Here is a 12870-nt window from a genome sequence, read left to right on the forward strand (position 1 = left end):
CCCAGATACCAGCTACATATTCATCCCACAGTCTTTGATTTGCTCGTATTGCCGTTCGTGATGTATAACTGTGTAATTGAAAATTAGAATTTTGATATTTTTATGTACTACATTTTTATAAAAATATATGAAGTTGTATAATACATACTCCAAGTATTGAAATACACGCCATCGTGTATACTTGGAGTATGTATTATACTTTCTTATCTAAGATTAATCAGTGGACCTTTCGGTTATATGAAGTTGTACAATTGCAAAATCGTATTAAAAATGTAATTTTATGTACACATTTAAATTTATTGTTTATAGTCATACAAAATCGTATTAAAAATGTAATAACTTGATTATTTTTTACGTTTGGTTTGCAGCGTATTTCAGTTAACTTATTCGTTATTTGTACTATTTTGTTAATTTATTTAATTAAATTATATTTATTATATATCATTATATATAATAAATGATAAGAATGTATCGAGTTTTTTAACTATCTGGCAAGCCGACTGAATTTGACAGATGACTATAAACAATAAATTTAAATGTGTGAGGCCTATGTTATTATACAGTATTTACTATGGTTTTTTAATTTATATATTTTTATTTTTGTACTATTTGTTAAACTTTTATATAATAAATGATAAGAATGTATGGAGTTTTTTTTTTTACTATCTGGCAAGCTGACTGGGCAAATACTCACAAAATTTAAATTAAAACGATAAAGAACAAGTAAATAAATTGAAATACGTCCCAATAAATATTTAATAAATCAGTGCAAAAACCGAGTATTAAATAAATTGAAATAATTGAGTAAATAAACTGAAATACATCCCAAACAACAGTACCAAGTACGAATAAGTTAATTGAAATACGCCGCAATTAACGCACTATATTCACTGAGAGACGCGCTTGGCGTTCCATAGAAATGACCGGCGGCTCAACCGGTCATAATCCCCTATGCCTAGCTAGGCCTAGGCCTAAATTATTTTTATAAATAAGCTTGACAAAAAATTATTATTATTATATTAGGTCGCCTAGGCCTAGCTTAACCCAGGTGGGTGATTCATTATTTTGGAAAGCGAATTATTTAACCTAATCATAGCCGTACAATGTGCAAGGCCTTCCATAAAACAGCCTGACTAGGGCCTAGGCCTAGTTCCTTGTCAACAAAAATAGCAGCACGCTTCCCTCAAGTAAGTAATCTCACCTCAGCTGAGGCCCTAAAAGCCCTGCTGGGGCCTGGTGCTAGTCATAGCAACTTAATATGAATGCAACGAACTGCTTAGGCCTAGGCTCTGGCCTAGCCTAGCCTAGAGTAGCGTACATACTTTGAATTAATTATCGAATTACTTACCGTATAAAGGTATAAGCTCATAAATTCTAAAATATTGTAGGTACTATATTGAACGTTATCGAACACGAATTCGCCATTTTCCCATGATCATAACGTAACGTTAAAATGTATGCTCCGTTCGGATGAGTCATCAGCAGGGGTGACGACAAAAAAATAAAAAACGAGACGGACGTCGACTCGCTCGTATCATTTTTGTAGTTGAGAGAGGGCGACAAACGTCATAAGAGAAATCTCCGGTGTGGTTAGATTTGTGGAATCAGCGTGACCACTGGATTTCCCCAAGATCTTGGGTATTTTGACATGGTCTTGGCCACTTCGTTGAGTTTTGCTTACTTGAATGGACTGAAATATACTTTGTTACTTCTTAATTCTTCCTCTATGACAAAAATATTTAATTTTCTTACTAAAAATAAAATACCCAGGGATTTGAACGGAATACCCAAGAACCCAAGGGACATAACATTGTTAATTGACAGTTAATAAACATGGGTTGGTTCAGAATGGTTTATTTGTGATTTGCGTTGCCATTGATCTTACCTAATTAATGCATTACATAATAAAACTTGCACTGATAACACTGGCCGACTGAGGGCGTATTTTCTATCCGTATCAAAGATCTTATAAACACAAGATAGCGTTCTCCGCGATTTACGCGTGCAAATTCTGTAATAAGGCATGAATGGCGCCCTCTTGCTAAATTGGAAACTTTTGACCTTTGACCGCTATGACCATACTTTTCCGTACGAAACATTTACATGAAACTCCACTCGGGCCGTCTCGGCTGAATCGACCCGAAAATCTCATTGCAGAATTCAGGAGGTCAAAAGGTCATCAACGGATAAACGTCTACAGAACAACTTCTGAGCTGTCTCTTATACACATCTAGATGTGTATAAGAGACAGATTCCAAACAAGATCAAAGGCGCAACGCATAAGCCTAAACTATAGATAATTCCTATTTGAATCATTACCTTAAATTTCCAAGCTTACTACCAGGGTTCGACAGGCCACAAATACATGACATATATCATAATTTATTGATAAAGTAGTATAGTAACGGCAGTACTGTGCTCCATTTCTCAGCTATTTGTACATTGCCCTCAATTCGCTAAACACTTATGAATAATGCATAAGCCACGGTTGAAAAATGTAGCTCATAAACCATCCAAACCCATAGAGATATAACAAAGATACTAGAAATACAAGATAGAGTTCTCGTTTTGGGCAATTTTTGCTAAATCTTGGGTATTTTCGACCCAGTCATTGGGTATATCAAATATTGTGAGTGGTCACGCTGTCTGCGTGTGGTCCATTTGACAAAATGTAAACAACATTATCAGGACTCAACAGGCCGAGGATAAGAAATTAGCAAGGCTAGCCTAGAGTTAGCGCTTGCTGTATTTGTATTTCCGGTAAACCCTGATAGTCTTTGTGAGTAATTTTAATTTAACATGAAAGATATGCACGTATATTACCATGCTACTATGCCTCCTACCTAGCCTAGCAGTATATACCTAGCTAGCCTAGTTAGTCTAGCCTAGGCTAGCCATAGGCATGTCGCCGGTACTGCTAGCTAGAAGTACCCTAGCCTGAGTAAATTCAACCAAGGCAATTCAACAAAAGGACGCACTCGGGACATCAGAGGCTATGTTCACACACGGCAGCTAACAATTTGCTGAAGTGCATCCATACAAGACTACTAGGCCTATACCTATCTATCCCCGGTCCAGGTACCAAGAGATGATCGAATCAACCACTAGGAAACTGGAAATCGGAAACGCGTATGTATGATTGGTTGATGATAGAAACGCGCTCAACTTGCTAACCGATAGTGTTCTTTAACCATTAGCATATCCGGACCCAGTGACGGTTAGCACTAGTTACCGATCGGGCGTTCACACATGGGTGCTAACGTTCAGAGCAGTTAGCGCCCGATCAGGATACCAGGCTCTCGTGTGAACCTGACCAAAGGATAACTCTGGCATTGACATTCTGCGCACTGCTCGCCCCTCTACATGCTGATCGTCACAAGAACCAGCAACCAAACCATAATTAATCGTCAGCATCACGCATGTGTTAGTTGCCATGATAATCGTTCATCGTGCAGTGATTACGAAAGCGTAATGATATTTTGCACTAACATTAGACTGAAATTATATTCTTTATTTTAACATTAATTTTACCAATGTTGCGGTGAGACTCACTTCGCTGAAAAAATTAATAAATTTTCTGTATCTACTCAAATGTTCGTTGTGTGCACCTTAATCCAACATTGTCAAAATGACAGTTTAATGTTATACTGTATAAGAAAATATAATTTCATGAAAAGCGTAAATTTTCAAATTTTTGGGTCAATTTTCACATATATAGTCCGAACATTTAACGCTCATGGTCAAAAGAAATCAGATGTAACAGACATTGCGAAGTACCCCGTTCTGTTTGAGTGTGGAGATGTGCATCCTTTTGTTGAATTGCCTTGATTCAACCAGATGAATCTTTGCTCTAGGCCTATGCTAGGGGCTGCACGTAAGCTAAACCTGGCCTTGCCATCGTTTTTTTGTATTTCCCTCACTTTCTAGTCAAAGGTTAATCAAAATATCATATACTGTACGGTAGGTATCAAAACAATTGTCATTCACAGACCTCTGTGGATTTTGGCTAGTTCTAATGTGGCAATTAAATTTGCGAAATATGCTCAATTTTCTGGAGTACGTATTTCTTGTGTAGGTGGCCCCATTAGGTCAAAACTGCAATAAACAAAAATGGGAATAGCAATGGTAAGTAGCAAAAGGGCAATGACAAGTACCAGAATGGCAATAGGCATATAGACCAAACGGCAAATGTGCAAAATCAATGAAGCGCCGCGGAGCACGGGCCGCAGTTTATAGTTTTCTGAATCGTCTTGAAATTGGCCCGCTCACCTGATCATATAAATCAAATCAAATATTGCCATGGGCTCTTTTTCCCACTTTTTATGTTTAATCACATTTTTTTAATACTGCTTTTATATTGTGTTTCCTCCATTCCTTTTATTATTTAATTTGTATGGTGTTATATTGTTTTTGGTTTATTGTCGTTTTGACTTATTGCCATTTTGGTCCATTGCCGTTCTGGTGAAGAGTGTTGCCGTTTTGGTTTATTGCAGTTTTGGTTATTGCCGTTTGGCCTTATTGGCATTCTGGCTTATTGCCGTTTTGACTAGAAAGCTCAGTGTAACATATCCACAAAGGTAAATCTGTGTAATTGTTAATGTTTATGAATAAATTTACTTGACTTAAAACACTGATGAAAAACACTGTAGATATGTAGTGTTAGGTACAGGTGCTCCTGGACAATTACCCTTTGTCCCTGCTCCACTATCTTGTATGTTAAACATATACCGTATTGTTTTATCAGTTATTGCAGTCACATTAATTTGATTATACTTCCTTAGAAGTTAAATTCCACAATTAAAAATGTGGCCATAGCTAAAGATATGGACTATATTTTATGTTTCTACGAAATTATATCATTTTCATTGAATTTATTGTTAGAAAGCTAAATGAGTGTCTCCCAGACAATTGTCGCATTTTTAAATAGTAAACCCCTTTTTACTTGGTGTTACTGTATTACTAAAATTAGCCTGATCTGTATTTATTATTTGCTACAGAATAAACTGGGTATGGCAGCCAGGAGTGCTACAAACAGGCAATCGCAAAACATGGACTCAAATGAGATATCTACCATACAGTGTGCTGAAAATCCTATGTTCTGTGAAAGTAGCTACAATGGTAAAGCAGAGAATGGTAAACAGAACCGTTGCTGTGATAACTGTGCACGTTCCTGTAATACTGCCTTTCGGCCGTGGATGTCTAAATATTATCAACCGAGAAGAAATCCTACTCTTACTGAACGGCTAAAATACTCACTGACGTGCCCTCCCCATGGACTTGTTTCTAAGCTTTTGCTGTATATACTGCTGTTAGGTGTAGGCTGGGGTGTGCTGTGGGTAATAACTGGTGACGAAGCCCTCCCTGGAGGGAACTTATTTGGACTCTTTATATTAGTGGTATTTTCTCAACTTTGTGGTTCTCTTATTCAACTGATAAAATTACCTGAACTTCTTGGCAAGTATTTTGTTATAACAGTAAATAATAATGATGGTCTTTTTAACGTATTGTATATAAAACGTTCCACCGATCAGTCTACTTTGTGAATACTTACATGGATAAAGCGACAAATTGCCTATTCTTTCTCACACATGAGAACACCCCTCGAAAAAATAATAGAACAGTCACAAAAATGGCTACACCTCGTTAAAGGATTTTATCCATCTATTGATCTGCGACATAGGATTATATATATTGCGATTTTGACAATCTTTTTTTTAATTTATTTGTATTGCTGTTTGCTACGTGGATTTCTATATTGCTGTGCACTCCACTATGACCGGAAAATCAGAATGTCCGATTGCGGGGTAGTTTCTGCTCGACTGTTCTATTATTTTTTGAGTGGTGTTCCCATGTGTGAGAAAGAGTAGGCAATTTGACGTTTTATCCAGTTAAGTATCCACTCATAGACTACCAACATCACCATTGATTTGTGTAATTTGAATTTGATTGAAAGGAAATTCCTTTATTCAATTGCATTAGTTTGAGACAGCACTATCCTTCAAGCACTTGCATTCTTGCATTGGAAGATAATAGTATCAATAATAGTATTGTTTTGCTATAGTAAACTTTGTAATTTTGAACAAAAATATAAAATTTTATTTTGATTTCTTTAGGAATGCTCATAGTTGGTTTTCTGCTTGGGAATGTTCCTGCCATCAACTTTGCGGAAGATATCCATCCGGAATGGTCATCGTCCCTACGCAGCATGGCACTCGTTGTCATCTTGATTCGTGCCGGGTTGGGCCTAGACGCAGCGGCTTTGCGTCAACTTAGCTGTGTTTGCATCCGGTTGTGCTGTATGCCATGTGTGGCTGAGGCTACTACTGTAGCTATTGCTGCTAATCTGTTGCTAGGTTTCCCATGGGTGTGGGGATTTATGATGGGGTATAATATGATGAATATAATTATTATAAGTGAACAATATTTATTGTTTAGTTTTTTAGTTTAAGGCAATAATGTTTAATGTATAACTATGTTAAATTCATTAATATGTGGCAAAGACAAGCCAAACCAGTCACTTGTTGCAAAAATCGATTTTGAGTTATTAATACAGTGTTATAAAGTAAAATAATAGTTATAAAATGGTAAAAAAATCATTCAAATCTGACATTTCCTTATGAAGTTACAAGCGTTTAACCACACAGCTGTTTAAAGAACAATATATAAGAAATTAACCGTCAAAGTTTATGATTTCAGGCATTTCTCATGCAGAAACTATCTTTAGATCCTTAAAAAGTATTGTTTTAACATTGAAAATGGGGAAAATAACAGCATAGAATGATGTGTAGATATATAAAGGTTAGTTTAGTGCAATAAAATAGATTTTTTTAAATTTGACATTCCAGCATGTTTTAGCCATTTTCTCTGAAACACGATTTGCGACAAGTGACTGCTTTGGCTTGTCTTTGCCACATATGATAAATTTAAGGATTACGAAATACCAAACTTTAATGTCAGACTGTTGGTAACATAAATTGTTTTTAATTGATGATCTATCACACCCTTCATTTTTGACATATCACAAATTTCCTCTTTCAAACACTTGACCAATAATAATCCCCTATTCAAACTGTTGATCAATCACAAATATATTGAAGCCTGACCAATCATAAACTTTCTTTTTCAAACTTTTGACCAATCACAAACTTGCTCTTTCAGATTTGTCCTAGGAGCAGTTACACCTGCTGTAATTGTGCCTACATTGTTAAGTTTGCAAGAGAGGGGGTTTGGAGTGAGCAAAGGCATCCCAACTTTGGTGATAGCTGCAGCCAGTTGTGATGATGTCGTTGCCATCAGCGCATTTGGGGTATTACTTGGCTCTGCATTCTCAACAGGTAAATACAAACATTAAAATTTATAAGTCAGTTGTGACAACTTCATTTTCATTTGCATGTAATTTTCCCATCCTCGAGCAGGCACTAATTTGATTTAGTGCCTCCTATTTTTTGTCTTGTGTGCAAAAAGCTCCAAGTATGAGTGATTATACATTGCGTAAATATTTCATTGCTAGGCCAAGCCCTGAACACACAAAGCAAACCTAATAAATCTCACTCTACGGTGCTGGTTAACAAGAATGATACCTAGAACATGCTAGGCAAGGCCTAGAAAGGTACACAGTTATGAGATAACTAGGTGATTGATTTATAAAAGAACTGAAAAGAGAAGGCAACACTATAATAATTCATAATAATGTTTACCATAGATTTTAATCTACTAAACAAATGTCTACCAGGAGTTTAGGCCTACCTAATAACCCTTAATAAACTTCACCAACCACAATCGATTTATTCATCTTCTGCAAAGAGTGTCATGCAAGTACTACTAGTAAATCATTCTCATACGTGCAGCTAAAGCACACACACATTTAATTTATCGATCACTGAGCAACCGGTCACCACAACCAGCAGTTTGATTTTTGATTATGATGGTCTTCAGAACTTGACAATAATTGCATAATATACATACTGTAGCTACCTAATGTAGCAAGATAAGAAAGTCTGTATATACCATTCCATCCTGTTTCTTGTAAATGAAACCCAAATATATCATCAGTGTCCTATTTGACCTTCATCTTGGTTGACCTCTACTTTGCTTTTCAATCACTGTCCTAATATTTTCTTTCCATCAGGGCACAAAAATGTTGTCATGATGTACTTTGATAATAATAATAGTAATTATTGTGATTAAAATAATTATTTTAGATTATTTTATTTTATTTTTTTTCGCAGGGAATTTGATGTATAACATTTTCCGTGGCCCACTTGAATTATTGATTGGAATTAGTGTTGGCGTTTTATCTGGAATTCTTCTATGGTACATTCCCGATCAATCTCAGGTATCATCATAACTTTTAACAATTCTGGCATGAAGAAACCCCTCCAATAGAGATACTGATAAATGAATAATGAATAATAATTATAATGCCCGATGTCTAAAAGGGTAGCCATTTTCAGGGAGCACTTTCAACCCACCAAGCTTTGCTCCCAGCCCCTGTGTGTCTCCATCTGAAATTGTTTGACGCCCTAGTCGGACAGCTGAGCCCCTGAAGACAGTTCACATGAAGTCTAGATAAAGATGCTTCATGAAATAACAATCATGTATAATAATGCTACTAGTGCTTGAAGTGAAATTATTTTTCATTTTTACAGGTTAACTTTTCACATAAAAGATTCATCCTGTTATTCTGCACCGGTCTATTTTATGTCTTTGGTAGCAATTTAGCAGAGTTACCTGGATCAGGAGCTCTTGGCTGTCTCACAATGGCGTTTGTGGCCGGACACGGCTGGAAACAAAACAAGGTAAAGGGAAGATACAATTAATTACTGGAACAGCACACTCTAGCAAAAAAGTCTCAACACTAAATTTAAATAGGATGGTAGAAAGGAAAAATACTATGCTATGAATAAAACTGAAACATTAAATACAAAGTACTAATGATGAGGAGGGTAGTTCATCAAGAGATGAAAAACATATAGTAAAAATCAAACATATAAGCATTAGACTAAAAGCATGGCACCTTGACCATGATACCCACCAAACAATAGCTCCCACAATCAGGATGTTGCACTAAAAAATGTAACAAATATTAGATTCATTTGTCTTAATTTTATCACAGGAACCAATTGAAAGGTTGATGGAGATTATGTGGATATTGTTTCAACCTTTGCTCTTTGGCCTCATCGGGGCAGAGGTCAAACTCAGTTACCTTGACCCTTCATCAATTGGTAAGATTGTCATGTAAATAAAAACATGCAATAAAATTTACAACAGTGTTGAGATAAATACGGACTCGCACCCAGTATAAGATATTTTCCGTTGGTAGCCCTTTCAGCCATGCTGATTTTAAGGTACAGTACCATTTAGACCTATGTTTCACTATGATTTTCCATTCATATCCCTTCTGACATGAAACACAAAACCGTTTTTGCAAAATTTAAAATGAAAATTTCCGATAATCAGGCAACTACCACTGGGGGACTTTCAGAGGCCTATCACTCTACGTAGTTACCATCATGGATTAAATCAACGATAAAACTAAATTACTAACAAGCACAAATATTTTAAAACAACATAAACATGAAATATCCTAAAAAGCTACCGTAAAACCTCGAATTGAAGCCCTGGGCTTCTTTTTATTGCGAACTTTGGATGGGCCTCTTTTCGAGATGGGCTTCTTTTCAAGATAGGCTTCTTTTCGAGGCTAATTTTGCAAAGTAAAGAGGGGTGGGGGGTTTCTTTTCAAAATGAATGCTGTTAATTTTGTGAATTTATCCTATAAAACAATAAATAATGCCACTGTAACATCAATCTGTATCATGGAGTGGATTTAACTGGCTATATCACCTAAACTAATGTATAACTCAAGCTTGTTTTTAATTTATTTTGTTTTTCGAAATTCATATACAGTGTATGTACTGTACTATCTAAAAATGAAGCCTATGCTATCTTGAAAAAGAAGCCCATGGGCTTCAATTCGAGATGGGCTTATCTCGAGATTTAGCCCACTGAGCTTCAATTCGAGGTTTTACGGTATTTCAATGTTTACATATACAGTAATTACAGTAATCAGCAAGGTCGTATCTGTTGTCTACTGCTGCTATAGCAAAGGTCTAGGGGCGGTATCAAGCTAGGCCACTGGAAGTCCTCCAGTGAGTTGCAAGACGTTGGCGGCGTTGTTTCAAAATAAAAATGGTCTATCAGTTAATGTTCTGTCGACCACGCTAGCAAATATCTGTGATTTGCCCATATATGGAATTAATGTTGATGTCTGTCATACCATGCCCATATATGTGCAAATCACATGTATCTATTAACAATTTGATAGTGTAGACAAAGCTTAAATCATATTATGATGATGGGTGTGAAGTTGTTTTGAGTCATCCAAAATTTGAACACATGAACCCTGAGATTGGAGGTGGAGCATATTTTAGCAACTCCATGCCAAAGATGGACTCCTCCCTAGCCCCCAAAAAAGCCACCAAACCTGGCTTCTATTTTTGTATTCATAGTATGTAAAGAATGAAATATTCCTAACATGGTACATATTTTACTACTACTAATATTATTATTATTATTATCATTTATTTTATTATTAAAATAACCACAGGTCTTGGTATGGCTGTAGTTTTGATTGGTCTAACCATGAGAATATTAGTCTCCATACTGGCTGTAAGTGGTGCTGGCCTTACTAACAAAGAAAAGGTATTTGTAGCAATAGCCTGGCTTCCAAAGGCTACAGTACAGGTGGGTTCCTTCTCATGATCGCTGTACACTAATTATCAAATCTATTTCATACAGTACAGTATATGCAAGCACTCTGTACAGTGGTGGCACCAGGATTTGCCCGAGGGGGGGGGGGGAACCGAGGTGACCGAAGCACCCCACCAAGGGGTCAGATTTCCCTGACGAAAGGAAAGTTGGCGTGTTCTGGCTTCGAGTAAAAGGTTACGAAAGTGGTCCTTGAGGGTAAAGCCCCGGAAATTTTGACAATTTAGGGGTTTCAAAGGCTTATTTAATCGATTTTAGAGTCTACTAATATGTAGAAAATACATATAATTTTTTTTTTTATCCCCAACGGGGGGATGCAGCAGTATAAAAATAACATTAAATATTAATAATAATATATACAAAGCACTTAATGCGAGATATGAAAAAAACAGGGTGCCCAGGGCTTGGGGACTGCAGTGAAATTTAGGAAACAGGGGTGCTGCAATGTTCCCATCCTTTGATCTGCTACTGTCATGTACCAAGATACAGCAAAATACAATTAGAAATTGTTAAGTGAAGAAAACATTTGTTTGTGAAAAAATAAAAGTTTCAGCTTAAGTTGATATACAGTAATTATCTTTTGCAGGCTGCTATAGGTTCTGTTGCCTTGGATACAGCAAGGGAAAGAGATGCTGGGGAGCATCTAGAGGACCTTGGAAGACAGGTACAGTATGCAAATTAGATCAATTTTATGAATATTTATACATTTGTGGGGGTGAAATCTGAATGTGTGTATGGATATAGGCGTACACTGCCAGTGGCTGTGCCAAGATTTGTCCTATGGATATGGGGGGGGGATTCTGACGATTTCTGGTTTAATATCCTTTCATACATATGGAAGGCTCCCCCCAGATTACCAGTACGGTACAGGCGCAAGTTATTATATTGGGTTTTTTGGAAGAGCTATTAAGATAGAAATTTTTAAATAATTAGAATGTGTATTTGTACAAAAAAAAAATATTTAGAATGTTTTTTGTACAAAATTAAAATATCTTAAAATTGAATAAAAAAAATTTCTTAAAATTAGAAAAAAAAATGGAATACTGCAAAGCGATTCAAACTCACAATCTTAATTTCTTTAGAACACATCCATGTGACGTGTTCTGTTAGTGGAAATGGCAGTAACGTACAGTCCTTTCTAAAACCCCTGATTTGTTATGTAGGTGTAGGGGAAACCCTGGGGTCCAACTTTAAAAAAGGGCAATATCGTTTGTTGGAAATCACCTCTAGTTTATGTGTACAAAATTTCCTGCACGTCCGTTCAAAACTGGCGATGCGGGATGCTTTTAAAGTTCTGGTAACAAGAACCAGAACAAGAACAGCAGTGAGGCTCTGGGGGTCAACGTCTTGCGCATTCCCAAAAATTACTGTAACTCATTATTGGTACAGATACAAGTGCAGATTTACTACCTAATCAATCATAATTATCTGTTGCAGATTCTGACAATTGCGGTACTTGTTATCCTCATCACTGCTCCGATTGGTGCCATTCTGATCATGCTCACCGGTCCGAAGCTCCTCCAGACTAACCAACCACTGAACTCCATCAAAGAATTTGTTGAGGTAGCACCTGAAGAGAGAGGGCTGGCATCGGAAGATGTGATAAGGAATGGAGAAGTATGTGGTGTTGAGGAAGGCCAAATGGATAAAACAGACAATTACAGTCAAACAGTTGTGTAATTGTGTGATTTAAATAGTTTACAATTCTTGATGTAGGTACTGTGCAAGGTTCTGTTACTTCTGCTTAGCCAGGAGTACAAAAGTTTACTGTGTGTTAGGATAACTGAATTAGTATGTGTGTGTATGCATTATCAATCTTCTATTTCCAAGTCCGTTGAGGCTTGGGGAAGAAAGAAAGATGGTCTGTGACCAGTCACTTTAAATACTGGACCCTAAGTGCTTTATCACCAGGTTTCTTGAACTTGGGGAGTGGAGCTGTTTTTAGTAGAGAAATGCCCTTCAGAAGGGATAAATATATGATTTTAAAATTAGAATTTCTGGACCAAATAAAAATGTAAATGTATTATCCAATACTACCTTCATAGTCTATTGTTGAAATGTCAAATTTTTTATAATTACATGTAAAATGCTCCTGTCTCATAG

At 36.4% G+C, this 12870-nt stretch overlaps 2 protein-coding genes across 2 annotated transcripts in view; one reads left to right on the forward strand and one right to left on the reverse strand.

The window, feature by feature from the left end:
• LOC117120736 (zinc finger FYVE domain-containing protein 9-like) overlaps positions 1–1505 on the reverse strand; it is a 33148-nt gene extending 31643 nt beyond the window's left edge. Inside the window, exon 1 of the mRNA XM_033265806.1 lies at positions 1349–1505. The gene's annotated coding sequence lies outside the window, so the exon portion shown is untranslated. The remainder of the gene's footprint in view (positions 1–1348) is intronic.
• A 1078-nt stretch (positions 1506–2583) lies between these two features.
• Positions 2584–12798, forward strand: LOC117120770 (sodium/hydrogen exchanger 9B2-like). The gene is made up of 10 exons (XM_033265851.1): positions 2584–2779; positions 4998–5454; positions 6114–6384; positions 7159–7334; positions 8229–8335; positions 8649–8798; positions 9116–9224; positions 10607–10743; positions 11354–11431; positions 12205–12798. Exons 2-10 carry the CDS (start codon positions 5010–5012, stop codon positions 12445–12447), a joined length of 1716 nt encoding a protein of 571 aa, XP_033121742.1. The 5' UTR covers positions 2584–2779; positions 4998–5009; the 3' UTR covers positions 12448–12798.
• The last annotated feature ends 72 nt before the right edge of the window (positions 12799–12870 follow it).

The sequence above is a fragment of the Anneissia japonica genome, unplaced genomic scaffold (genome assembly GCF_011630105.1).
Source record: "Anneissia japonica isolate Jap-2015-1 unplaced genomic scaffold, ASM1163010v1 scaffold69_len1423075_cov170, whole genome shotgun sequence".
NCBI lineage: Eukaryota > Metazoa > Echinodermata > Crinoidea > Comatulida > Comatulidae > Anneissia > Anneissia japonica.